Source organism: Hydra vulgaris, chromosome 06 (genome assembly GCF_038396675.1).
Source record: "Hydra vulgaris chromosome 06, alternate assembly HydraT2T_AEP".
Taxonomy (NCBI): Eukaryota; Metazoa; Cnidaria; class Hydrozoa; order Anthoathecata; family Hydridae; genus Hydra; species Hydra vulgaris.
The window spans coordinates 53,882,863-53,908,484 of NC_088925.1; the positions used below are offsets into that span (position 1 = coordinate 53,882,863).

The 25,622-nt window shown below is 28.6% G+C and overlaps 1 protein-coding gene across 3 annotated transcripts in view; it reads left to right on the forward strand.

Moving 5' to 3' along the window:
* The first annotated feature begins 826 nt into the window (after positions 1–826).
* LOC100212557 (centromere protein C) overlaps positions 827–25,622 on the forward strand; it is a 70,116-nt gene continuing 45,320 nt past the window's right edge. For all 3 annotated transcript variants that reach the window (XM_065800475.1, XM_065800477.1, XM_065800476.1), the window contains exons 1-3: positions 827–963; positions 1,259–1,290; positions 13,757–13,990. In XM_065800475.1, the coding sequence (XP_065656547.1) occupies positions 895–963; positions 1,259–1,290; positions 13,757–13,990 (335 nt within the window). In that variant the 5' untranslated portion in view covers positions 827–894. The remainder of the gene's footprint in view (positions 964–1,258; positions 1,291–13,756; positions 13,991–25,622) is intronic.

Genomic DNA, 25,622 nt, shown 5'->3' on the forward strand with positions numbered 1-25,622 from the left:
AAAAAATCTCAATTTTTTAGCACTTGAATTAGTCATCAAATCGCTATTTGGATTTATTTGATCTTATAGGGCACTAGTGATATTTTGACCATTTGAGAATCAAAAAGAGAATAATATTTAGAATAATATCTTTTTTATTTAAACAAAATCTTATCTTTTGATACAAGATTTTTTGATTATATTTTTATATTTTTTAAAAATACTTTGGCAGATTAACATTATAAGAAAGGTTGCTATTAATCAAAGAAATTATTGTAATTGTAGAACATTTTATATTATGTATATTTTATATTATTAAATGCACACATGCACATACACGCACACCACATGCACATCATCTACTGTAAGCTTATATATAAGATTTTAATGATAAGATTCAGTGGCGGATCCAGTATTTTTTGATAGATAACTTTGAGATAGCTAACTTCCAGATATGGAGCTAACTCCAAACATTTATATGTTTATACTTATGTCAAATAAAGTTTAAACCCCCTTCAATTTGAGGGGGTTGTAATTTTTATATGGTCATAATTTTTGAACGCTGAGAGATAATACTTTGAAACTTAAAAATTATCGATGAATATAAGTCTAGTTGAGAATAGTACATAAAATTTTTCACTAACTTATTGCTCTCACGTTTGGGGCAGGTGTTGCAGAAATTTTGGGGCTTTTTTGTTCTCAGCCTCCAACCATCGCAATGTTTTGCAATCCCTCATTGTTTGATATAAGTATAAACATATAAATGTTTGGAGTTAGCTCCATGTCTGTAAGTTAGCTATCTCAAAGATCAAAAAATGCTGCATCCACCATTGTGATTATACTTTCATGTGTATAGTTTTTATTTTATTAAGAGTATCTAGTATTATAAATAACTGATGTTGCTGTGGTTTGTACATGATGGTAAAAGTTCCCAGCAAGTCACCTTTACTACTTGGAAAGAAGCTAGAATGGCAAAAAGAAAAAGTAAATTAATTTGAATGTTTCTATATATATACTTTAAGTTTCACCATTGCTGGATCATCAGGAAGAGTTGTTCCTGATGATCCAGCAATGGTGAAACTTAGTGTAGAAGATAAAAGTTAGATAAGTGTTTTTTACTAATATATATATATATATATATATATATATATATATATATATATATATATATATATATATATATATATATATATATATATATATATATATATAATTGTTTCTTTGAGGTTTTATTACTAGCTGTAACTTTTTTAATTTAATTGTTTCTTTTAATTTTTAGATTAATAAAAACCGTAATATAACTGCAAAAAGGTATTTTATACTCTTTGTTTTTAATTTATTTGTTCGTAATAAAATTAAATTTAGATTAAAATTTTGTTTTTTTTAGATTAAAAAAAAAAACAAAAAACTGTTTTAATAAATTTTACATCATAGTTAACAAAATCAAAGTTAGTTTTAAAATAAAGAAAACAAAAATTTTGTTTCATTAATTTAAAGAGATTATGTAAGTACTAAAATAAAAACAACAACACAAGTTATAATAAGTTTGGTGTATATTATCCTTACCATACAGTAAGTATAATTTACATACCATGCAGTAAGTATAATCAACATACCATACAACAAGTATAATTTATATATTACATACCATACATTAAAGATAATTAACATGCCATCCAGTAGGTATAATTAACATACCATCCAGTAAGTATAATTTACAACATCTTAATATTTTTATATTAAGTATAATATTATTATTTATATTACTATTTTTATAATAAGTATTATATTATTAATAAAATTAGAAATTTTGTTTCTGATTTTCATAGTTGCAGTTTTATAATTATAAAAGTTGGATACACAGTTTAGCAATTTTAGCCCAAACCCTCAAATTGAGAACAGAAAAAATGACAATATATATGTCCAGTAAACTAGAGGCACTCAGGGTTCATTTGGCATAAAAATTAAAATCAGGTCTGCTTTCTCTCTGTTCTAGGGAAAATTGAGTTTGTATTTGGATGGTCTCTGCAACATTCTCAATGTAAAAATATATCTGTTAATAAAATTCATTCAATGCAATGACATCGTCAGAAATGTTTATTTAACGGTGAAAAGGAAAAGAAGAGAAAAGGAAAGGCAAAGGAAATTATTTTAAAGAAGAAAAAAGATTAATTAAAAATAAAGTAAAATAAGAAAATTATTAAGGTATTAATATTTAATTAAGGAAAAATATAAGGTATTAACGAATTAAAAGATTGAATAAAAATAAAACACGAAAATGAATAAAAGAATAAAAGAACAAACAGGTTTAATAAAACAAAAACAAAACAAAAAAAATCAATTAAATGCAAAGTACCAATTTAAAAGAAAAAAGTTTGAAAAAAGTTTGAAATAATAGAAAGAACTAATTTAAACGTAAAAATAAATTGCTACCAATTTTTCTACACCTTTTTTTTTTGCCAAAAATAACAAAAGGTTATTTTTATTTTATTTTATTTTGAAGAAGTTTTTGTGTTTACATTTTTGTTTTTGCTTTCATATGTAGTTTTTGTGTTTTACCTTTTTATTTGCATAAAGGTTGTTATTATTTGTGCTGTTTTGCTAATTATTTTTATTTTTGTTTGCTGTTGTTATCAAGTGTTTTCATATTTTTTGTCTTATTATTTAACCTATAGCTTTATCATTATTATTTTTTTTAAAATTAATTTACACATGCTTTTATTTATTATTGTTGCTGTTAGTTCTTTTGTTTGTTTGTTTTTTTTATTTAGGTGTCACTCCAATGACTAGTTTTTAACTATATTAGTGACACCTAACCTAATTTTGTTAAATTATAAAAAAACTTGTAATTTTCAATTTTTGGTTGAATAAATGGATTTAAAAAAAAAAAAAATCAATAATAAATCTACCTTTGTTGCATTTAATAATATAAGTGTAATTTTTCATAGATTTTACATAATCTTGTTAAAATAGCACCATTTTTGGGGACTTATGTTTAAAATGTTTTATTCCTATTTGAGGCTCAAGCATACCAACTAAAAAACAAAGTTTTATAAACCATTTTTTCCAGTCAGTTTTCATTAAAATGTTACATAGAGCATCACGACTTTTAAAACAGTATAAGGCAATGGAGCATTCAAAGGGCTTTTAGTAGAAAAAGGAATGAAGCATTTATCTTTTTATCTATCGGGGCTTCAAAGCGAGGCAGGTAGAGGAACCGTTTCTACTGTTTTTGAAGAAATTTTTCCTTATTCTTTTAGCCTTTAATAATTTTTGTGCCTTTGTATTTTTTGTTTGATTAAGTCATAAGGATACAAAAACATAAGTGCAACCAAGTTTTTCAATTTTGATTACAACAAATTTTTACTATATTAAGATTTTTTAAGAGGTATTTTATGTATATATTTAGTATATACCTGAAATAATTTTAAGTTTCCTCAAAATAAAAAAGTTCTTAAAATTTAAATAGTTCCCTGCTTTGGGGAAACAAGATTTCCACAACAAACAAAGCAGAATTTCAAACATTCCTTACTTGGTGTTCCTAATGACGAAGTTTGGCAAAATGGTAAGCCATTTAAAACTCACCATTACTCAAAATTCCTTTAAATGACTTTTTTTTGCGTAACTTTTGCTCAAAAAAAAGTTTAAAAAGCCTAATACATTAAAGTTTTACTACAATATCAATTGTCCAATTAGTGAATTGATAAAAACATTTAGTTAGCTTTTTAAAAAAAAAAAAACGTTTAGTTAGCTTTTTGGGAAAAATTTGTAAGCTTTTACATACTTAATCATTTTAAACAAGAAGTTTTAATTTTATTTTTGTTAGTAGGTTGTTAGGATTTAATCTAATTTAAGTAATTAAAATATGTTTAAGTATTTGTAGAAGGTTACAAACATTTTTTGCAACATAGGTTACATACTCTTATTATTCAGGGCAAATGCAATATATTAAATAGTTTTTGTGCTCCATTACAGGGAAATTACACAACATTTCATAGGCTCATGTAGACTGCAGAAAAACTGTCTGCTTTCAGTGCATGAAAAATGTTACAGACTACTTACAGATTTCAAGAAAGAGAGAATCAAGGCCCTACCTCAAACAAGAGGTTGACTTCACTGATCCCAAGGTTCCATCAGGAATTTACAACTCTTGCAGAACAAGTTTGCAAAAACTAGACAATGATCAAATTAGTGTTTGAGCTCCCCAGACTGTACAATTTTCAAAGCATCAAGATCACAAAAAAACCCACTGGCTGTTCATTCTTCATTTTTCAAATTAGCAGATTAAAACATAATTAGGTTCCTCCTGTTGCATCATGTGCACCAAGCAGCCAGGGGCGTGGTGGCTCTGAAAAGCCCATGCGGGATTTTTATTAAAAGGCCTATATATGCGGTATTTTACTATATATGCTTGATGTAAAGGCCCATACGAAAAAGATGTATATATATATATATATATATATATATATATATATATATATATATATATATATATATATATATATAATAACTGACATAATTCTAATAAATCATAAATACAAACTAGCAAGTTGAGATAACACTTGTAATTATTAATATTGTTTGTAATACATTTGTAGTTAGTAATATTTGTAAATATTAATATTGTAATTTGTAATTATTAATATTGTAATTATTAATTATTGTATTTGTGATTTGTAATTATTAATATTGTTTGTAATACTTCAAAATAAAAAATGGTAATAATACAATGCAGTGACCATTTTTGTTCTGATTTTCTAACACAATTTACCGCAAGCAAATACGATTAGTATTTTATTGTTTGAAGAACATAGTCTAACACAAAATCAAAAATCAAAGATTTCAATTTTCCTATTACTATATAATGATATATATTTTATTGTATAATAATATAAACTATTTAAAATTATATGTAGTTTTTTTTCTAAAATAAATATTGAAAATCTTTATAAATTAGAAATTCTTTTTATAGATAGTTTATGCTTTTGTTTAATTCGGTGTATAATGCCGTTATTGACATAATTTAAACATAAAAGTTTTTATAACGTAGTTTCATTTAGCAGTTACTTAATTGAAAGTATATCATATTTTTTCCGAAAATGCTATTTTATTGTATTTTCATTTCAAAAATAAAACAAAATTAAAATAATGAAAATAAAAAAGTTTAAAGCTATGGAATCTTTATAATTTATTCTAAACTTACCTATAATTAATAGTAATAAAATTGTGTCATAAATAAGTAAATTGTTAAGGTGTAATTGTGAAAAAAAATGAAATTGTATTTGAAAATATTTGTGGTATTCCCACACCTCAATTAAAGTAAATTCGTTAAATAATATGGTTTTACGTTAATTTAAAAAGGTTTTATTTGTGTATTTATATAGTTCATAATTCAAAGTTTGCATAAAACATATCTTCTTTAAATGTACTTTTGCACAGCCATCATCCTTTTTTTAATCTGTCTGAGGACAGGATATTACGGAGTGATTTGTTTATTTACATAATATAAACTGTATAAAAATAAAAAACTTTGTTTATATAAAACAAGTTTATATCTGTTTCAAAACACTACAAAAATACAAAACATGAGTTTGATACTTATTTATATATGAATTAAAATGCAATACAATTACTATATAGTAATTGTATTGCGTATTAATTCATTTAAAAAAATATTTTGGGGTTAAATTAAATTAATTTAGTCCAACAATAATAATATGGGTCTGCCGACTTTTTTAAATTTATTTTGTCAACATTGGGATTGTTAAAAACCGTTAGTGGGTTCATAATTTTTCTTATGAAAAAAATATCATATATGTCTTAAAATATCTACTTTGTTTTCAGAGCAATATTATTATTATGCAAAATACTAATACAATTGCGCTCAAAGTTGAAGACTTAAAATCTAGGGAATAATAAAATTTAATTTGTGCAAACATAAATATTGTAAATAATTGTAGAATTTCTTTAAAATGTAGAAAAAATTAAAATTTGCCAAAAGGCCTATATTTAGATAAAAAAGTGCCTGACAGCGCTCATATGGGTTTCCTTAGCAGTGCACAAAGCATTTAAAATTTAAAATAGTATGGTTTAGACTGACTCTAAAGTGGGAAAAAGCAGGTTGCATCTGTCATTTTGCAAAAAGTTGCTTTGCCTAAAGGAATTAAAAGACTGATCAGAGTATATGGTGAAAGAACAATGCCCCTCACTCCTGGACCTTCTTGCCAAAGCTCAGAATGGGTTTCTTTTCTCTCAACAACCAACATGGTCAAGGTTCAAATCAACACTGGTCTTTCCAGCAACAAAATCAGAGAACTTGCATTAACTCTCAACAAGTCATTTGGAGCAAGATTAATGGAATCAAACTTAAGGGATAATTTTGCCCATGTTGAAAAGAGGTTTAAGTTCTCCTTTACCACATCAACTGTTTATGATGCTTCAAAAAAGACAACTCCACAACCAAGATCAGGCATTACATCAGTTTGTCTGAGTTTTGCTATGGTGTCTAAAGAAAGAGGAATTTCCAAATCAAGTAATATCAACAAAATTGGGATTGATGATGGTGGAAACTTCTTAAAGTGATGACTCAAATTTTTATTATCTATAAGGTATAACCTGCTACATAAAATGGAATGAAGCAGTAGACAATCTGAGTTTTTTTTTTTTTTTTGTATCTTTATGACTTTATTAAGCAAAAAGTACAATTGTTAGGAAGAAAAATTATCAAAGACCGAAAGAATTAGGAAAAGTTTCTTAGAAAACTGTAAAAAAGGTTCCTCTACCTGCCTCGCTCTGAAGCCCCACCAATTAAAAAGATAATTGCTCCATTTTTTTAGTGAAAGCCCTTTGTATACCATTTGGCCTTATACTGTTTTAAAAGTTGTGATGCTTTTTGTAACATTTCAATGGAAACTGACAGTGCTAAAAATGATTTACAAAATTTTTTAATTCTAGTTGATATGTTTGAGTCTCACATAGGAATAAAACAGTTTGAATAAATTACCACAAAAATTGTTCTATTTAACAAGAATGTGTAAAAACTATGAAGAATCGCATATATTTACCCATCAGATTTTAATTTATGCTAATTAAACCCTGAGTTTCTCAAGTTTACTGGACATATATATTGTCATTTTTTGGTCCTGAATTTGAGGTTTAATGCCAAAATTGGCCATTTGGCCCTATTTATCTGGAATTCCGAGTATTTCTTTCTCTTTTTTTTTTCTTTTTTTCTTTTCTTTCAACAATTTTGCAGATTTCCAAAAATATTTTTTACAAATTTTTTTTTTTTTTTTTTTTTTTAAACATCTTCGTTTCCAACAAGGCTGCAAGCAGCCACTAATTGAAGTTGGAAGTTACTGAAAGAGAAAAGATGAAGCTTGTAGAGCAAGATAACGGTTGACAGATGACTTAAAAGATTAAAATTATATGAGTCAGGAAAGCAAGATGAAGGAAGCGAATTCCAAAGAACTGATGTTCGAGAAAAAAAATTAGACGAATAAGCGTTTTTTGAGCACTTAGGAACAATCACAGATAAAGGATGACACTTAATTGAATGACGAGTAACAGGAGAATGAATTTTAGTAGATGGCACAAGAGACGCTAGCTCTTTAGAGCAGTGCCCATTATATTATTTGTAGAAAAAAGAAAGAGAAGCAACATTACCATGATGTGATAATGGTTGGAGGTTGGCTGCAAGAGCAGGTCCAACTATGTTTTCAACGCGTTTTTGCACCTTGTCTAAAAGAGAAAGGGCATCATTAGAGGATCCGCCCCATATATGGCAACAATATTCCATACAAGGCCGGATTTGAGATTTATAGAGATAGAGAATAGAATCCGAAGTAAGAAAGTGACGAGCTCGATAAAGAGATGCAGCCTTAGCAGATGCTAATTTTGCAACTGATTTGATATATGGTTTCTATGAGGATTGGAAGTAAGAGTTAATCCTAGAAGATGAAAAGTAGGTGACTCATCGAGTACATCACCGTTCATAAATGTAGGAAGATCTAAATTATTGCGATAACGATTGGTTAAAGTTCACCAGTTACTGTGAGCCCCATGCTGTAGCAGAAGTAAGATCCTTTTCAAGCTCAAATGCCCCCTCCAAGCAATCAGAGGGTGTTGGTTTTTTTATCACGACAAGAATAAATGGTAGTGTCATCAGCAAACAATGCAACCTTAGATGAGAGAATATCTGGAAGATCATTAATGTAGATTAAAAAGAGTATAGGGCCAAGGATAGAACCTTGAGGAACCCCTGAAGTTACAGAATAAGAAGAAGAGTGTTGTCCATCGAGGACAACTTTCATGCTACGATTAGAAAGGAAGGGTTCGATGATCTTAAAGATGTTGCCGGATACACCATAAGAAGAAAGCTTATGGAGAAGACCAGCATGCCAAACTTTATCAAAAGCTTTTGAAATGTTGAGAGCGATGGCCTTAACCTCTCCACCTTTATCTAATGCATGATAAAACCTGTCAGTTATTACTGTTAACAAATCAGCTGTAGAATGACAAGATCGAAATCCATATTGATGGTTAGAAAGTAAGTGATTAGATTCGAAAGAAAGTGATTAGATTCAAGATGAGAAATTAAGTGTTTGTTAATTAAAGATTCAAAAACCTTGCTTATGATAGGAAGAAGACTTATGGGACGGTAGTTAGACGAATCAGGTCGCTCTCCAGAATTTTTGAAGATAGGGATAACAGATGCCGCTTTCCAGCAGGCTGGAAAGCAAGACTCTGATAAGCACTTGTTGAATAGTTTTGAGACTATAGACGACAGCTCCGGAGAACACTTCTGCAAGACAATAACAGGTATGTTGTCCGGGCCACAAGCTGTAGAAGAGTCTAGGAAGGAAATCACTTTAGATACAGATGCTGGAGTGATATGAATGTCAAGCAATGGATCAACCTGTTTGTTGGCAATATCAGGTAGAAAGCAACTAGTGGAATCAAGAGATGATATTGATGAAAAGTTTTTAGCAAACAATTCGGCTTTGTCTTCAGGTGAGGTGACAAAGTCTGAACCATACAAGAGAGGTGGAATTATAGATTTGCCCTTATTATTGATATTATTAAATATTCTCCAGATGTCATGAGAGCCTAATTTTTGAGATGAGATACGAGATTTCATGACCTGAGAATAGCGGGTTTTGGCGTTAGACAAAACCTATTTACGATTGTTTCTAGCAGTAATAAACAGACGCCTGTTTCCTGGAGAATTGTTTTGCTGATAAATATGGAAGTAACAGTTTCGATTGGCAATTGCAGCAGCACAGTGTGAAGAAAACCATGGAGGAGAGTGAGGCTTGACCTGGAATCGTCGAGAGGGAATAAAAGATTCCATGCCAGCCTGAATCCACGAAGTTATGTAAGAAGCACATTTGTCGACAGGAAGACAAAAGATTTTTACCCAAGGGCCATCATGAAGAAAATCACGGAAAGAGTCCCAGTCAGCTTTACTGTAGTTGTAAGAGGTTCGATAATAGGGGGATTCAGGTGATGAAAAAGAATGAGATATTAGTTTTAGAGAAATCAAACTGTGATCAGAAGCACCTAAGGGTGAATGTGGAGAAACTAAGCACTGACTAGGATCAGAAACAAGACATAAGTCGAGTAGAGAAGGTAAATGGTTCGGGTTGTCTGGAAAGCGAGTTGGAAAGTCTTTAAAGGCTTTAATGCCTGCCGAATCACTGACACTAGAGCCAAGCCATTCAGAGTGGTGAGCATTAAAGTCACCAACAACAACTATATTAGCTGTTGGATAAAGAGAGAGGGCTTGGTCAATATGATCAGAAATAATGTCAAAAAGTGTGCAGTCTTGAGATGAAGGAGAGCGATATAGAACAAAGAGAAAGGCAATAGAGTGAAGTGGTGCTAAACGAAAGCACATAAAAGAATAGTCTGTGGATTCAAACCTAGTTTCACGACAAATGGGTGAATTCTTACGAATGTAAATGCCCAGGCCAAGCATGTGACTATTGGAGTCTTTACGAACTAGATGAAGATAACCATCAACACTAAGATCACAAGATGAGACAGCTGAACTCAAATTAGTCTCACAAAGAGCAAGTAGGTCTGGTGAACTTTGCAAGAGATAAGACTCAACAGAAGAAAAGTTACAAATATTAGTGAATGATAGGTTTAGAGAACTTGGTGATGATGATGGTTTTTTGTGCTTTATAGTTTTTGGTACTTTATTCATTTTTAAATTAGATTGAAGAACTTGACTCAAAGCATAGATAGTACTCAGAACACTGTTTAATAGCCCAAGCAATTGTCTCATTACTACTAATAAACCCTAAGCCATAACAAAGGGCTCCAAATGTGGCCTCTGCAATGCACACCAAAAGTACAAACAGGGACACCATCCATGCGCAACATGGCACTGTTAATACTTTGATATTTTTCAGCTGTTGATGGAATCAGCCTCTCTGAGAGCTACCACAGAGTTCGGGAAACCTGACTACCAGCCGGCCTCAGAACCATAAAACTGAGTTTTAGAGCTGTACCCTCATTAGGAGATAATAGAATGAGTTGCCTAGTCATAAAAACAGAGACACAAGCAAAACCCATGCATTGAGTCAAGAAGATCCAGCATTCAACATCCTAAACTGGAAACAATATATTAAAAGTATATCTTCACCAGCCTAATAGATGAAGAAGGGGTGCGAAGCTGGTCAACAGATAGAATCTGTTTACCCCTTAAGTCTTTGCCTAGGAGGCCTTCTACAAGACAGTAGCTGGGTGCATTTAACATCTGCCCAAGATGAGTATTTTTATCAAGACACCATCTCTAGCCTTTACTCAACCAAGAGCCCCAAGGCAGGGGGTGTTTTAAATCGGAGTTGGCATCTCCTAGTCTTTGCCTAAGTAGGCGTATCCTACAAGACAGCAGGACATGAAGCAGATTGTACTGGGTTACATGTTACCAGTAGCAGGATAACCTGATCTGACAACAAATTTAAGTTTTAACTTAGTTAAAAACTTAAAATACTTACTAAAAATACAAGTTTAATAAACTTACTTAAACTTACTTAAACTTTATTAAACTTACTTAAAATACAAGTTTAAATAAAGATTTTTGCTTAAATTTATGTATAAAATTCTTTTCATCCTTTTTGGTCATTGCCCATACAAAAAATTTGAGAAGTTTCATAAAAAAAATAGAAAAAACCATCAGCTTAAAAGTAAATATAAAAATTTATAAGTTTGGAAATAGAATTTACCTAATAATTATATACTTAATATAATGCAATAAGATGTCATAAATTATAATATAAGTTATATGTAAATTAAATGTATATATATTTTAAATTAAAGTTAATTTTTTAGTACTCACTTTTTTTACCTTGAGTGCTGAGTTTTTTAATCACTTTAAAATTAATGCAACTAAATTTTAATGTTTTCTAAAAATTTTTGTTTTAGAAATAACTTTAAATTTCAGCAGCCTGTGTTTAAGGCTGTCGATGGGCACCCGGGCACTCGTTAGTAACTGTCTGGGTAGCATTATCAAATGATGGTAACTGTCGTTTGAATATCTTGAAGCTCTTGTTGTTAAAAATTTCAATAGTTACTTTATCACATTTAATAGTTTTCTTTATCACACTTCTGAAAACATTGAATGAAAACAAACATTCAGTTATTTTAATTTCTGATTCAGAAACCAACTTGTTACTTTTCACATTATTTTTCTTTACATAAATCAAAACTACTCCAACTCATTTATTAGTTTGTCTCTCGGACAAAGCTCTTTCAAAACCTGGAAGATGGAAAATATAATTATTTTGAAGCTTATTTAAAGAAACCCAAGTTTAAGTTAAGCAAATTATGTTTAAAATATTTTCAGTTTTTTTCTTAGTAAGGTAAACATTTTGTTCGAAAAAAAAAATGATTTGAAAAAAGAATTTTTTTTTTTTTTGAAAGTAATGTTTATTCAAAACAACTAAAATGCTATAATAAATATGTTAAAACAAGTTAATCGCACTACTTCCGAAGGAATAGATTGGGTTTGACCAATAAACTTCTTGATCGTGAGCTGAGCATTCTACCAATATTGTAATACTACTGCATTTCAACAGTGCACAAAATGTTTTAAGAATAAATAATACACTGTACTTGTGTTACTTATAAATAGTTGTTATTTTACAGATAAAACTAAGATTATAAATAATTATTTAAATTTCCAAATTTGTGAAAAGGAGCAGCAAGGGTTGAATTAACTTAAATTTGACCGATTGCAAATTTTTATGACCCCTTTTCCCCATCTTCATGCCCCACTCCTTTCTTTTTTTTTTTTTTTAAATTTAATTGTAATAGAATATGTTAGGTTTTATAAACATTATGTAACTCAATAATGAAAATAAATTATTTTTAGGCGCTTTTTAATTAATTAATCAATTAATTAACCACTTAGATGTCATCATCCGGTGAAACATTTTAATATCAGTCTGGACTTAATTTTAAAAAATCAAATATTTCATTTCAAAAATTAAATAATTATTTATCTAATTACAAACATATAATAAATTATGTTTGTATGATTTTGAATGATTATAGTCTTAATACTAAGTATTTTTTTTATATATATATGGAAATAGTTGCTAATAATTAGTGCCCCTGAATTTAATATTTATTAGGCATGCATAATATATATTTCTTTGGCTTCTTTAGTTTCACTTTAATTCTCAAAATAAATAGAATTTATAATTTATGTAATAAAAAGAGCTGGTTTCTAAAAATAAATCACAGAGACATGTTTATACTAAACATTTAGTAGCGCGAAAGCTTTCTTTTTTTTATGAGACTTTTTTCTTTCTTTTTCTTATTCAAAATGACTTTCAAGTTTTGATAATTTTTTGGGAGGAATTAAAATTTCAAATATTCAAAAAACATGACTTCATTTTATTAATAACAATAATAAAAATATTCAAAAATATTAATATATATATTTTTGATAATATTTGTTTATAATAAGGGATCGACCGTAAATTATGCAATGCTAAATTTCGCTATAAACAAAACTAAAAAAAAATCAAAAGTTTTTCCTCGCAGAGCCTTAAGATAAATTAAAAAAATCAAAATAACACATTAAGTAAAAATCGCCTTGTAATAGAGCTTAAGATCTCCTAATTCTTTTTTAAAAATAAATTTAGTGTTGTCTAACATATGGACAATCCCTAATAGTGTTTTAAAAAAGATAATTATATATATACACTAAACCTTCATTTCCGTCCGAGAATGACATTACAAGCCAAGAAAATAATCAAAAGCTCAAGAAACCACGCGCCTAAAATTTAATGTAATAACGCATCTTAAATTTAGAAATTAAATAATAGTTTTATGAATGTTCCATGCTTTAACTTTTTAATTTTATGAGCAATATTTTTTACTACTTTAAAAATTGTAAAAATCAGTGTCAAAAGGTTCATATGTAAAAAAAATTTAATTCAAACTAATGAAAATTATATATAATTATAAAAATGTATTATAAAAAAATTGCATATAATAATAAAAATTATATATAATAATAAATATGATAAATATATAGTAATTAAAATTTTTTAATTCAAACTAATGACTTTTTTTAATTCTAACTAATGACAAACTATGCATTTAGTCGCATAGTTGCTATCCGTTTTTTAATTTTTTAAGACTTATATGGCCATGCAAGCAATATTTTTATTTGTCTCTAGCCAAAGGTTGTATCATAATTTTGTTTCAAATAACCTTAATATGATTTGAAATATTTTAATTAAAATTTTTTTTTTAGGATAGAGTCAGAAGATAAATGGCCCAGTCCTGGATCATTTTTTTCTATAAACCTTAAAATGCTTGACCATTCTCCTTCCCTCTTGACCTCTAGTAATTCTAATCTTAGTGAAACAGTTAAAGATATTTTACCAAACTCATTAATAAGTCCTTGTGAACCAGTTTCTAATTTAACATTTACAAACAAAGAAAAACATTTACAGTCAAAAGATGATTTGAAAGAAACCCGGAAAAGGTAAATTTATTGTTTGTCATCTTTCAATAAATTAATAAATGATTTCAAAGTAAATTACCAGTACAAGTTAAAACAAGTTCTAAACAATAAACAATAACAATAAAGCAACACATTGAATTAAAATATTTTTTTAAGCTCATTTTAAAGTTAAAATATTTTAATTTTTTCAAAAACAGTATTTGTTTATGATTAAACATATTTTTTACTTATAACTAATAATTAGACTTAGAATAATGAGACTTGTCAACAATCGAAAAGAGGTCAGTCAGAGAAAAATAGGTATTAAATTCGGTGTAAATCAATCGACAATTGGTCGTCAGTTAAAAAAAATGAATGTTAAATATAGAAAACGTGAAAAGACTCCAAAATACACTATAGAACAACAAATAAAGGCAAAGAAAAGAAGCAGGAAACTAGTTAACCAACTCTATAACACAAAATCGCTTCTAGTCATCGATGACGAAAAATACTTTTGTTTTGCAGGGGACAACATGCCTGGAAATTCTGGATACTACACAAAAAACAAAAAGACATGCCCAGAAAGTGTTTGTTTTATAGGAAAAGAGAAATTTCCAAAAAATTATTAATGTGGATAGCCATATCTGACCGTGGTATGTCCGAGCCATTGTTTCGCACTTCCAAGGCTGTAGCGATCAATTCATCAATCTATATTAATGAATGTTTAGAAAAACGACTTCTTCCATTTATTCACAAGTATCATGGAGACTTAAACTATTTATTTTGGCCAGATTTAGCAAGTTCTCATTATTCTAAAGATTCTCTAAATTGGATGGACCAATATGCCTATTACGTTGATAAAGAATCCAATCCCCCAAATGTGCCCCAAGCACGACCAATTGAAAATTTTTGGGGACATTTGGCACAGAAGGTTTACTAGGGAGATTGGCAAGCTTCAACAGAGCAAGTTTTGATTGATCGCATTAAACTAAAACTACAAGAAATTGATTTAAACTTTTTACAGTCGCATATGAAAGGCGTCAGAGCAAAATTGAGATCAATTGCAGATGGTAGTGTTTTTTCATATAAAAAATAATATATTTTTATTAAAAGATAAATGCTTTATTTAAAAAAAATATAATAGTAGTTTGTTTTTTTATTTATAGATAAGTTATTGACGTTTTTATTTTGTCCGATAACTTCCGCATCACCCGTTATTACATTGCTTATAAAAGTTTCCATCATCCAATCATCTTAATTATAAAGTTGTTGTAAAACATCTTAAATCTAAATCCAATTTTTAAATAATAGTAACTTAGGCTGTAATATTTTGTTGATGACAACAACAAAAGTCAAACAAAGCAAAAAACTATTTCGAATTAAATAATATTTGAATAGTTTTTTTTAATTTATTTTTTATGGATATCAAACCTATTCAAGTATTTATTAGAAATTTTTAAATAGTTCTTCTTAAGAATAGTAAAGTAAATTTTATTTTTACACCTTTCATCACAAACAATTTAAGTTCTATTAATGTATAAATATTAGGTTAAAAAACATGCAAAAAAATCTCAAATTTTAAAATACTCTTAAAAAACACTTATTGCTTAAGTTATTACTTAAATATTAATCAAGTATTAATATCAGAGCTGTGGCTAGGCTACCCCACACACCCCAAATGGGGGAGGGGGAGGCCATTATCAAATTTGGGGGCCCTTTTGGCAGTTTAAGGATTTTTTTTAAGTAATATCTGGTGGAAAAAGTTTTAAAGAATTTGGGCCCCTAAATGACAGTTTTTTTTGGGTGGGATGGGGGCTCTGACCCACTTACCACAGTACTGATATATAATTATTGAATACTAGCAAAAAGCAACTCGTAATACGGGTTATGGTCAGTCTGTTACATAATCGGTTTATAGTGGCTGTTTTCCACAATTCAAAGTTGGGAAACATTAACTAATACCCTTTTAGAAAAATGCCTTTAAATTGAAAAAATTAAACCATCTGTCAAATTAACATAAAAAGTATGAGGAGGTAAAATAATTTACCAATTATTTAACATTATTTGAGTAATTTACAACTGACATTGGTCATATCAGTGTGTAAGACAGAGCCAGTCTCCTCGACATTACTAAGTTCAACACAATACGTTTTTAGTTACTGACACAAAAACATAACACTTCATATTGCTTTAAAGTGATGAAAAACTAAAGCTTAATTCTTGTTATATTTTTTATAACATGAACTTTAATTAATTAATAAGATTGAATAATAATTAAATAAAAATAAGTGAATGTAAATTATACAGGAATTTTTTGGTATCCCTGTGATTTAATAGACATTTTTCTTTAAAAAAGAAAATTGTCTATTAAATGTTAAATGCAACTAAATAACTACAACTAAATAAATAAACACAACTAAATAAATTTATTAAAAATAACTGCAATTGAGTACAAATATGTTTGAAACAAAAAAAAATTTATTTACAATCAAACATGTGTATAACAAATTGAAAAAAATATGTAAACTTTGATCTTTTATATTGCATTAATGTGGCATATGACAAACCTAAAATAAAAATTGTAACAGATAAGTAGACATAAAAGAAGAAAAAACATCCGGAAAACAATTTACCTGCTTTTCGGTAGCCTGTTATCATACTTAAGTTGCTGTCATGATGCAGCTTGTCGTTGTTGTTTTATGATGTTATTTCATGTTGGCTTTTAGTAAACTTCAGTTTAATTTAAATGACATCACAATAGATTTAAAATTAAAAATTAAAAATTAAATTAAAAAGCAAAATAAAAAATGCTTCAAGGAGCCAAACTATAAACATTAAAGATAAAAAATCAAATTGAGATATAAATAAATTGCATTTATATAGCTAAATATATTGTCTTGGCTTATAGTAAATTTATAAAGCAGTGTTTTCAATAAATTAAACTACCAATTAATTATTTTTAACAATAGAATGTAACATCATTATATTATGATAATTGGGTAATGAATCAATTTAACTATATTAAAGTTTAATTGGTGAATAAAATTCTAATTGAAAAAGACCAAAACAAATCAAATGTACAACATAATATGTTATTAAAAAAAACTACAAATTAAAAAAAATAATAATAATAAGTCACTGAAGAAAAAGCAGCAACAAAAAAGTTATAAATATCTTCACTGATAGAAAACATTTACAACCTTTTAGTTGCAGTTTTTTCTTCGGTGTCTCCCAACCCCCGGTATGGATGAGCCCTCCATTTGAAGGAGGGCTCATCTATACTGTCATTACTACACCACTTATTGAAGGACCTCTCCGAAAGAGGCCCTGGGTGTTGGAAATGATACATTCTGTACTGCTCAAATGTTAACGAATCTAAAATCACAAAAGCTCTCAAATGTGAATGACTCTAAAATTACAAATAGAAGAATATAATAAAAATTAGAAATATTTGCAATTTTATCTAATCAAAATATAAAGCATAACTTCGCCATTTTTACAGGATGAAGAGGATGCTAAAAATAAAAAATATGAGTAAAATGCGAACAGCTTAAAAGTGTCATATTTACACTAAATAGTTATTTTGCTTCAGGTGCACTAACATCACGACAAATCTAAAATAGTGTTTACTTCATCATGATTAATTTGTTCATTTATTAAAATATTGGCACAGTAGTGACCCTTGTATATGTATTTGTACAAATATTTAACAGCCTTAACAGACATGCAAGCTTCAACATTAATGTGAGCTTGATATTTCTTTGATAACCATGGATTGTAAGATACCACCCAGTGGTTATCTGCATTGTTACCTTTAATATTGATAACCAAACCATTACCACGACGTCTATAGCGTGGATAACCATTATGAACAGCTACTGTGTTGGCATTAAATTCTTTAGGATAGTTTTTGCTGCACACCCCATCTTTCATGCAGGGAGAATTTGGATTTAGTATGCCACATGGACCGTGAATCATGCAAGTTTTAACAATGTCATAATGATCACAATTGACAATCGGATCTGGAATTTCTGCAGATATTAAATTATTTATATCATGTGCTGTTTCAAGCTTATCATCATTTGCAAAGTGAAATAAAATATAAACATGTGGCAAACCATGCTTTTGAAATTCCATAACCTGAACATGTGTTACAACTTTCCCTAATACACTGTGTTTAAAAATGTCATTGAGTAGATTATTTAATTTCAGTAAATACTTGAGTAACCAAGTCAGGTCTATCATTTGCTGTCTGACCTGGATATAAATTGTCAGTTATCTAGCACCAATTTGGGTTGCAAGTGGAAGTAATAAAAAGATCTGGTTTACCATACTTTTTAATTAAACCCATAGCATCTTCAACATTTTCTTTTAAAGCTCTAGGACTTCCTGCATAAGTTGATGGCAAAATTACAACACGCCCTAGTATAGCATTATGATAATTTCCAAGGTTGTTTACATGTTCGTGTAAGGCATCATACTGCTCACTTCTCAGTTTGTTTTGGTTATTTCTTATGAAAGCAAGACGCTGGCCTTCAATTTTAATATACCCATCAACAACATATTGCTGAAACAGCTTTTGCCATAAAAGAGTGAAGAAAAAAATTGTCTAACTGAAAGTTTATAATTGTAATACTGAGGTGTAACATGATTTCTAAACCAATGTAGCAAATTCAGGGTTGTGAACCAATTGATTATGCCAACCAGCATCACCCATTAGAAAAAATAGAGGATAAACCATAGGATCTAAGTTAACAGACATACTTGACATAGTTTTAAGAGGATGACCACTTGGGTAAATAAAAACTTCCCTCGAAGCAGGTGGTGCACCATCTTCACCAACAAATACAACTTCATTATGTGAAGGGAGATTATAGTGACGTCTATCTTGTCCTTCAAGTAAAGACATTTTTACAACTGATACTGAGCAACCTTCTATAGCTGCGCGATGAATTTCTTCATCTTCCACTTCAGCCATGTTTTTAAATGCAAGAGCAAATGGATTCTCTTCACTAACTACAATACTTCTCTGTATTAAACTAAAATACTTCTCTGAACTACAATAGCTTTAAATAAAGCAAAAGAAAGCCAGGCATTATAATTTCTGATATATTTAAAAAAATTCAGAATGGCATTTTCATCTGCATAGTTTCCTTTAAATAAATCTTGTGGAAATGGTGAAGGTTGCAACAAAACTACCTTTCCATTATGGCAACATAAAAAATGTGTTTCATCAGGAAATTTCTTAGCACCACAATGCTGCAAATATAATTCATTTCTCTTAAATAATTATAATCTGGAATAGTATTACTTCTTGCTATGCAGTGCATTCTTTCGTATCTAGCAGCATTTCTAGCATTTTGTAGATTATTAATTTCATCTCGCCTAAGCCTATCTCTTTTATTTCCGTGACCATTATTTTCAACTCGCCTAACCAAGCTCTCCTTATTTGGGTTCGATTTATTTGCTGCTTGCCGGAAGGAATTCTAGCATTTTGTTGATTTTTAATTTTATCTCTCCTAAGCCTATCTCTTTCATTTCTGCGGCGATTAACTTGCCTATTAACATTTCCATTTTCTAAACTAATATCTGCTTCTAGCCTAATATCATCTATTTAAACTTCACTTTTAATTGAAAGTCGTAACAAAAAATCTTAAACAAATCCTAAAGATTGTGATCTTTCCTATATAATTTTTTTCTACTTTAAATACCACACACAAATAATTTTTATATATAACAAACTGTCATTTAAAATAAATTATGCAATAATCTTATGATTTAAAAAATGTATATATATCAGCTAGGAAATGTTTGAAAAAAAAATTAACTTGAAAAATTAAAAAAAGACATTTAATTCTAACAATAAACATACTGCTAACACAGAAAAATTAAAAAAACAAACATTGTAAACCATTTTTTGCAAACTTAAATATTATTTCTTCAAAAAAATTATTAGTAAACCTTTTCAAAAGTTCACAAAACTTTACAATGTTTTGTTCTTCTATACCACATAGATAAATCATCTGATAAATCTAAAATAAAAAATGTAATCAATGAAAATCAATGTACCTTATAGAGAAAAGCTGTTGTGATTTACCAGAGTAGTAGTTCTAAAATATTATTATTTCATGTTAGCTTTTACAAAATAATTTATGCTGGAACATCATGATTCCAAAATATTTATAACAAAATCATGTAGTAAACAGCGCTAATGACAAAAAATCAAATTGAGATAAAAAAAGTTGTATATATGGTAAAATAATTTGTCTTTTAGTGAATGATTAAAAGCAGTGATTTTTAATAATAAAATTACCTATTTATCATTTTTAACAATAGACACCAACGTGAAGGTAAGCCAAATGTCTATCAACTCAAAAGATAACAAAAAAACAACATCACAGCAACAACACACAACAATAGCACACACCATAAGTTAATATAATATGCATATAACATAACTTAAGTAATATAACATTCATATATAACAGAACTCAAGTAACAAGATTACGCAAAATGTTATTAAAATAAATTATTATGTATTTTTAGAATAATTAATAATAAAGGGTTAAAAACACTTAGACTTAGCGCAGTAACAGTTTGACACTAAACACTGTCATGTAACCCTCTGTTATAAGTACATCACTTAGCTGACAAGGTTAACAAATCTTGCTCTGACGTTTACCAAGTCATAGCACTTTAAAAACATAGAAACAACATAATATAAGCATATGTACCAGCTATAAACACAATAAATGTGTTTAAATATGTATATAAGGTTAAATATATACCTTATATACATATTTAAACACATTTATAAAACAATTATATAACACATATTAACACATACACAAACAATAAAAAAACACTTTACATTATTATAAAAAAACATTGATAAAACAACTATAAAGCACATATTACCACATACACATACTTATCAAAAAAGCATATATGCAAACAATAAGCATGTGCAAACAAAAAAATTTTAAATTACGCGAGAAAATTTAAAAAGATTCAAAGTAAACAAAATAAATATATACAAACAATACTCTTTACCTTCATTTTTTTTTTCCCATAAGAACTGTAATCCTCATAACAAAATTTAACCTTTATATACAATAACATGTGACATGCCATGTCAGTGTTGGCACAAAATTTTAAAATATTTTTCTAAATTTTCTAAAAAAGAACAAAAATAGTTAATAGCATCACAGAAATTTCAAAGCAGTAATAACCAATTTTATGGAAATAGCATTAGTATAACTTTTTTGTTGCATAAAAAATAATTAGGCTTCATCCATACCCCTATTTTCCTTCTAAAAAATAAAATAATAAAAACTGCTTAAAAAAAATAAAGCTAAAAGAAAAACTAAAACAAACAAAATGTAAATGATTTAAAAAATTAATAGGATTGATCCTTTCTACTTTATATCTAATAAAAATGTTATATATAACTATGTTCTATACTTACTCCAAATATAATATGATCTTAACGATGATTATTTATTTTAATATGATTCTTTATGTAATATTTCTAAACTAATAAATAATAATTAAATTCCAAAAGAAAAAAAGTTTTAACTCGTATAAGAAATATTTCTCCAATGACCGCATGCATTTTGAGAAGGCGCTCTTTCAAAGCCTAGTAACTAATGAAACAACATTAAAGGATAAACATTTTCTGAAGCAATTATATTAAGATTACAATTATTGTATGAATATAATATTATAATATATAATATTATATAATATTAATATAATATTATTATAAATTATTATAATATTATAACATTATATAATATTAATATCATATTATTATAAATTAATATAATTAAATATTAAAATAAAAGAAATTAAAAAAATTTAGAATTTACTAATGGCTTTAAGTTCTTGAATTTGTAGAATCTGTGAGTCTTGAATTGAATTTAAAAATGCATACATACTTTAGTTAGAAATGCATAAGCACAAATTTAAAATCAAAAAAAAGTTTTAAAATCTAAAAAACTAATAATTTTTTTAATTAAAAATAAAATCTTATTTTTAGTTGAAATTTAATTAATATTTTTATTAGTTATTGGATTAGTTATTTTAGTTAAAAGGAGAAAAGTGTCATCGGTCAATTATTCCAATTTTTCAAAAACTTTTATACCTAAAATGGTTTCTTGCTTTTGAAACTTTGTCGTTGTTTAAATATTGGAATATAAAATATTTTTAACCAATAAATGTTGCCATGTGTTTATTCACTCTTAAAGTTGCAAAGGTTATTATTACATTTCTCATTTATTCCATTTCTACGCTGTAAATGTGCAATAGATGTTGCTAGGTATGTGACACGAAGTTTTGAAATTGATCAAATACTAGATTGTTATAAATTATTGGAAAGTGCTTCATTAAAGTATTTTAAAGCTGAAAAAATTATCAAAATTGAACAATTCTACGAAAAGTTATGGTATTTTGAGTGTTGAATTTTCGGTATATAGATTTGTTGAAAAATAGGTGACCAAGTTTAGAGTTTTTCCTAACTTCAAATGTCATAACTTTGTCAATTTTTATCAAAAGTCATAAAACTTGGTATCAAAAGAAAAGTCTTAAAAAGAAGAATCAGGATACATTACGTCTGTGGGGTGTTAATAAGGGCATCTAAAACACTCTTTAGTATATTCAAAATCTAAAAAAATGTTAATTTTCTATAAAAACTCAAATTTTCTATAGAAAATTTGAGTTTTTTTTATTATATTTTTTAATATATTTTACCATCCCACCATTAGATAAGATTTGGATACCTAGGATTAGGTGGGTAGAAGCCAACTAGGCTTTAAGTGGAAGTAGTTGTGCCCTCCCACCCAATATCATTCCTAAATCATTATTTAGGAATGATATTGGGTGGTATTTTTATATATAAATGCATAGCATTTAGTGTGTAAAGAAAGAAATTTTTTTTGAATAACAAATACATATTAAGTGTGTAAAAAGGGCCCAATAAAGAAATTTTTTACATTATCCATCCCCCCTACCACCACTACCACCACCATCACCACCTCTCCCTCTACTATAAGTAGACGGCGGCAGGAAGGGGGTTTTAAAAGCTGAAATAGTAAAACACAATCTTTATTTACAAACTAATTGTAAAACAAATTAATAATGTTACAAAACAAATTAATAACTATATAAAAAACTTCATACACAAAAAGACCATATACAAATATAAATTAAAAAAAAAATTTATATATTTTTTTAAATTCAAAGGTTTACAAAATTGACATATAAAGCCTGTCAACCTGGTTATATATATATAAATTAACAATGTCAGTTTTTATATAAACTAATATAAAAAGAAATGCATATCAGTTACGAGAAGCCATTCGTTTTTGAGATGTTTGTTGAGAAGCCTCTTAAATTTTTTTTAGTGAAGGTTCTTTTACAACGTCATTAGGTTCCATTTATTAATTATTCTTATAGAAAAAAGTTAGTATGCGTATTTAAGTGGGAGTAATGTTTATTTAGTTTAAATATATAACTACAGGTAATGAATTGGTTATCAATTTCAAATAAATTTTTATCATGGTTATTATTGCACCATTTGAAGACATTAATTAGATCTCCACAAATTAGTCTGTATTTTACTCATGTCATATTTAGCACCGATAGTCTTAGATCATACAGGAGATTGTTTAAACCTCTAATTGATTTAGAAGATCTTTTTAAAACATTTTTACTTGAGGTTTGTCATTGATAAGCTAGGGGAAACAGGTTGATCCATAATATCCTAAATGGGGGCTGATTAGAGCTAAGAATATTTGTGTTACTTTGTTCAATTGAATAGTTAAGTATTCTGAAAGCAATAAACTTGAGTCTATTTGAACACCTAAATCCCGTTCACATTTGGGCTTAATGCTGACTCTTTTGTTTTGATCATAATCATACGTATGTATGTATGGGATTTGTTGTTGTGTCTTAAGTATAGTGTATTTATCAGTGTTAAATTTCATTCCCCATTTTTGAGACCATAGTATTTTCAAGAAAATAAATGATTTTAGTATCATTTGCAAAAAGTGCTGCTTTTGACTTGATTATTTCAGAAATATTATTGACATAAATAATGAAAAATAACACAGAAAGAACAGAGCCTTAGGGAACTCCATTTTTAACTGAAACCCAGTTTGAGTAACTGCCAATTACATCATCTCTTTGTCTACAGTTTTTTTTAATTTTTTTTTTTCTTCTACATCTTTGCTTCCAACAAGGCTGCAAACAACCACTATTAGAAGTGGAAGTTCTGGAAGAGAAAAGATGAAGTTTATAGAGCAAAATAACGATTGACAGACAACTTAAAAGATTGCAATTTGTATGAATCAGAAAAGCAAGATAAAGGAAGCGAATTCCAAAGAACTGATGTTTAAGGAAAAAAACTAGATGAATGAGTTTTTGGATCATTTAGGAACAGTCACAGATACGACTTAATTGAATGACGAGTAAAAGGAGAATGAATTTTAGTAGATGGTGCAAGAGATGCTAGCTCTTTAGAGCAGTGCCCATTATAGTATTTGTAGAAAAGAGAAAGAGAAAAATGAGATCATAGTTTTAGAGAGATCAAACCGTGATCAGAAGTACCTAAGGGTGAATGTGGCGAAACTGAGCACTGACTAGAACAGAAACAAGACATAAGTTGAGTAGAGAAGGTAAATGATTTGGGTTGCCTGGAAAGCAAGATGGAAAGTTGACTATTTGAGTTAGAGATTAAGAAAGGCAAAAGTTGTGGGCCTTAACGTCAGCAGGGTCATTGACACTAGAGTCAAGCCATTCAGTGTGATGAGCATTAAAGTCACCAACAACAACAATATTGGCTGATGGATAGAGAGAAAGGGCCTGGTCAATTTGATCAGAAATAACATCAAAAAGAGTGCAATATAGAACAAAGAGAAAAGCAATAGAGTTAAGTGGTGTTAAACAATAAAAGACAGGCCAAGCATGTAACTATTGGAGTCTTGACGAATTAAAGGAAGATAACCATTAACACTTCGATCACAAGATGAGACAGCCAAACTCAAATTAGTCTCACAAAGAGCAAGTAGGTCTGGTGAACTTTGCAAGAGATAAGACTCAACAGAAGAAAAGTTAAAGACCACGAATATTAGTGAATGATGTGAAAGTGATTAGTGAATGGTTTAGAGGACTTTGTGATGACAATGATTTTTTGTGTTTTATAATTTGGTACTTTAGTCATTTTTAAAATTGTTAAAGAACTTGACTCAAAGGATAGATAGCACTCAGTACACTATTTATTAGCTCAAACAATTGCCTCATTACTATTAAAGCCTAAGCTGTAACAAAGGGCTCCAAATGTGGCGTCGACAATGCACACCAAAAGTACAAACAGGGACACCATCCATGCGCAACATGGCACTGTTAGTACTCCGATATTTAACCGCTGTTGATGAATCAGCCTCTCTGAGAGCTACCACAGAGTGTGGGAAACCTAACTACCAGCCAGCCTCAGAACCATAAAATTGAGTTTTAGAGCTGTACCCTCATTAGGAGATAATAGAATGAGTTGCCTAGTCATAAAAACACAGACACAAGCAAAACCCATGCATTGAGTCAAGAAGATCCAGCATTCAACATCCTAATCTGGAAACAATGTATTAAAAATGTATCTGTGCCAACCTAATAGATGAAG